The sequence below is a fragment of the Monopterus albus genome, unplaced genomic scaffold, assembly GCF_001952655.1.
Source record: "Monopterus albus unplaced genomic scaffold, M_albus_1.0 scaffold349.1, whole genome shotgun sequence".
NCBI lineage: Eukaryota > Metazoa > Chordata > Actinopteri > Synbranchiformes > Synbranchidae > Monopterus > Monopterus albus.
In genome coordinates this window covers 2362-5987 of record NW_018128229.1, presented here as the reverse complement: position 1 = coordinate 5987, position 3626 = coordinate 2362, and the positions used below count along the sequence as shown (strand labels likewise).

The 3626-nt window shown below is 39.7% G+C and overlaps 1 protein-coding gene across 2 annotated transcripts; it reads right to left on the bottom strand.

The window, feature by feature from the left end:
* Nucleotides 1–147: 147 nt before the first annotated feature.
* On the bottom strand, nucleotides 148–3007 carry LOC109974798 (COMM domain-containing protein 1-like). 2 transcript variants are annotated; one of them, XR_002277023.1, is made up of 4 exons: nucleotides 2798–3007; nucleotides 2136–2271; nucleotides 1721–1741; nucleotides 148–877 (listed from the first exon to the last, which is right to left on the bottom strand). XR_002277023.1 is itself a non-coding variant. In XM_020625197.1 (3 exons), exons 1-3 carry the CDS (start codon nucleotides 2969–2971, stop codon nucleotides 830–832), a joined length of 243 nt encoding a protein of 80 aa, XP_020480853.1. In that variant the 5' UTR covers nucleotides 2972–3006; the 3' UTR covers nucleotides 148–829. The 2 variants fall into 2 exon arrangements, 1 of the variants encoding a protein (XP_020480853.1); XM_020625197.1 differs by lacking the exon at nucleotides 2136–2271 and having other exon boundaries at nucleotides 2798–3006.
* Between the last annotated feature and the right edge of the window lie 619 nt (nucleotides 3008–3626).

Sequence of the window (3626 nt, the reverse complement as noted above, 5' to 3'; positions counted from 1 at the left end):
CCCAGTCCTCGATCCTTTCCTCTCCCTTTCCCACCTTTCCTCCCCCCCAGTCCTCGATCCTTTCCTCTCCCTTTCCCGCCTTTCCTCCCCCCCAGTCCTCGATCCTTTCCTCTCCCTTTCCCGCCTTTCCTCCCCCCCAGTCCTCGATCCTTTCCTCTCCCTTTCCCACCTTTCCTCCTCCCCAGTCCTCGATTCTTTCCTCCCCCTCAACTGGCCATTTGCATCATCTGAAACACAATATTGTGCAACTTGACCATTATCAGAGCAGCTGGTGCACCGCATCCCATTGTTTCCTCTGTCACAACGGAATATATTTTCAAGACCGATTGACTCCCCGAGTCTCTCAAGGGCGTCCCTAAGCTCTGCCTCAGAATTGGGTGGATGGTTACTGGGTTTGAATATTTTAGAAAACACAAAAGCATAATTCTTCCATTGCTTAATCTCCCTGATCTTTTCGAGGATGTTGTGAACATGTCCTTCGTTTGTGCACTTTTCAACACATGGGGAGGCACGAACATAGAACAGCAACAGATCATTGTCATTAGGACGTGTGAACAGGTTGTTTACAACACGGTACTCTGCATGATCAGCTCTACCTTCTTTAATCACATCCATCGGAACCTCAGACCATTTCATAGACGTTTTACCAGAATCTCTCAGAACAAAACCCCAAGGTACATTTCCGTTGGGACACCGTTCCTGAACATCGGGCCACCTCAGGACTATGGCCGCCACCACGTTGGTGCCTGTGTACACGTCACAGTTCTGAATCTCGTTCCTCACCGTGGCGCTGTCGTCACGGATCCGACTGACGTCATACTTCTCGCTTTCACTGTTGTACGGGACGCTTGCAGCCAGACTGAACATGGGGGTGTATCTGGCAAAGCAAACACGTGCACGAGATGTAAACGTGGTGTACCGGGTTATGGAAAATATATTTAAAATATCTCTCGTTATTAACTTTAACACTTTAGTTTAGGGATTTTTCAATGAAAACTATTCTACCTGAACTCATGTAATTTTCATTGACATTTTAATTTAAACACTGTTGTGTCATTCAGTGGTGGAAGAAGTACTCGTTATTTACTTAAGTAACAACAGTAATACGTGTAAAAATCCTCTGCTACAAGTAAATGTCCTGCATTCAAAATGATACTTAAGTAAAAGTACAAAGGTATTAGCATAAAATATAAAAATATACTTCAAGTACCAAAATAAAAGTATTCATGATACAGAATGGCACAGTTCACGTTAATGTGTATTATATTAAAGGGTTATAGAGACTGATGCATTATTGTGAACATCACCTTTAATGCTGCAGCTGGTAAAGGTGGAGCTGATGTTAACGACCTTATACATATAATTTGAAGTACTTTACATACTGATGGGTAGCTGGTGGACTTTACACCAAGGATCAATCAGTCTTATGATTATACTGTATTTTGTTTGATTGATCTCATTCTGAAAAGTAACAGTAACTAAATGCAGTGACTACAAAGTAAAATATTTTCTCTGAAATGTTAAGTCAGAAAGGTAAAAACTACTGAAGTACAGTACTTAAATAAATGTACTTAGTTACTTTCCACCACCGGTATCATTAATGGACTGAAGACTACAGCTGATACTCACTTCCTGGCCTTTCTGTCTTCCACTTCTCTCTGCTCTAAAGAACATGGTATCTAGAGGTTTGTAAAAGGTTATAACACTGACGTTCACTCACCCTTCGTAACTTGGCGTGTACCTGTCAAGGAAACATACAAAATGTTCCCATGTTTGAAAAACACAACAAAACTTTTTGATAGAGGAAATGATGCACAAATTAAAATGTGCCAGAAACAGGCAAAAAGCATATTAAAATATAGAAATGTAAATTGATTTAACCCTATAATTACATTTTCACAGTGAAGAAAATCAGTAAGAAAAATAAATGAAATGGCTTTTACTGTTTATTCTCTTTTAAAATGAACACCATTGAATTAAAACAGTTATGTGACTACAGTTTGCCAGACTCATTTCTAATTGTAGTTTTTATTTTGAAATAAAACAAACTGTAAGCTCCCTGTCATTTTATAGTCAAACCTATAAGATGTTTGGAAACAGTACTGGGTCAGTGGACAGAATGAAACTTAACCAACCTGTTCAAGAGTTGGTCAACAATGTTGTTCAGTTGTACAGCTGAGGTGCAACACAAAGCTGCAGTTCAAGTCATAGTAGCACAAATACAAAACTAGACATGGTGTCCAAATATTGAAGAATCTTTCAAGAAGGCAACTGAAGAAAGAATAAAAGAGTGAGTCAGCTTTCTTTGCCAACTATGTTGTGCACAGGAGCAATTTGTCTCAAGCACGGCGGCATTTTAGTGTGTTTTAGGAAGAGCCATGTAGAACAACAGACAACACAGTAGAGCAACCAGTGGTGATGGGGCAGAGAAAAGTGGATCTGAGTTTGACATTAGTGCACGACTCTGTGCATGTAAAACACGACCAGCAGCAGAGCAACAGTGATCATATGCATGTTCCTGCTGCCTCCTGCTGACAACAAGTGAGACGAGCAGGAACATTTAGGGCAGTTCAATCAGGATTTACATACTTGTGTTATTAGCTGCTATTTAGCCGGAAACACGTAGAGAATTCCTTCTACTCTTAAAACTCTTTTACAAACTGTTGATTAAACTCGATTACTAGTAGCGTCTGTTGTACACATCAGTGACACAACGGACAGAGAAAAGATGCAGCTTAGCTAACAGGCTAACGTTACTTCTGCTAAACGTGACTACGAGGATGAAGCCTTTAACTACCTTTAAGAGGCCCTTCATTTTCTCATGCAAAGCCTTGAACTCCTCCTGAGACATCTCGGGAAATAATTCATTTTTCAGCAGCTCCTCTGTGATCTCACTGTTGTTATAATAGACTTTTTGAGCGATTCCATTCAACAGACCGCTCAAAGATCTCGTAGCTTCTACATCCGCCATGTTTACTTGTTACGGTCACATGACGAAGTGATCATATCCCGGGGTCCGAGGTCCGGGACAACAAAGCATTGTGGGTGCTGTAGTTTTTCCTCACGGTGTTTCCTACACAAAATAAAACGCGCTGTTATCACAGTCATAGAATAGATGTTCATATTTTTATGAAATAAGATGTGTGTACTCTTGTTCTGGTTTGTACTGTACAAAACAATGACTCAACTATTTTTGTCTGAAAAGGTCTCAATTTGAAGACGTTAAAAGTGTTTGTCATTATTAGAATAGATACTCTATTTTTGTTTCAGCTGTACAAAAGTCTTTGGTGAAACGTGGATATATTGTTATTATAGAGATAAGTGTTGTCAAATGACCAGTGTTGGGTTTGTTTATATTTGAGAGAACCTTGGTATATTAATGCTAGCTTAACTGTAACATTACCCGTCTTAATGGTAGTGGGTCATGTAGGCTACAGCAAAAACACGTTAAGTTAAAGTAGCTTTTGAACCTTTTAAAACGCCACTAGTGACCTTTTGGCACTTGGGGGCAGCAGAAAACAAAACACTGACATACTGAGTTTTGAGTTGATTGGTACGTTTATTAGCAAACCAGCTTATTTAGGTAAACATCTAGTCATCTTAGTGAGCAACATTAGTATTCATTT

Coding starts and splice junctions, on each gene's coding strand:
- LOC109974798 (XM_020625197.1), bottom strand. CDS start 2,971: ATGGCGGATGTAGAAGCTACGAGATCTTTGAGCGGTCTGTTGAATGGA. Junction 1,742..2,797: donor AAATGAAGGGCCTCTTAAAG/GTAGTTAAAGGC, acceptor TTTCCTTGACAG/GTACACGCCAAGTTACGAAG. Junction 878..1,720: donor TACACGCCAAGTTACGAAGG/GTGAGTGAACGT, acceptor TTGCTTTGCCAG/ATACACCCCCATGTTCAGTC.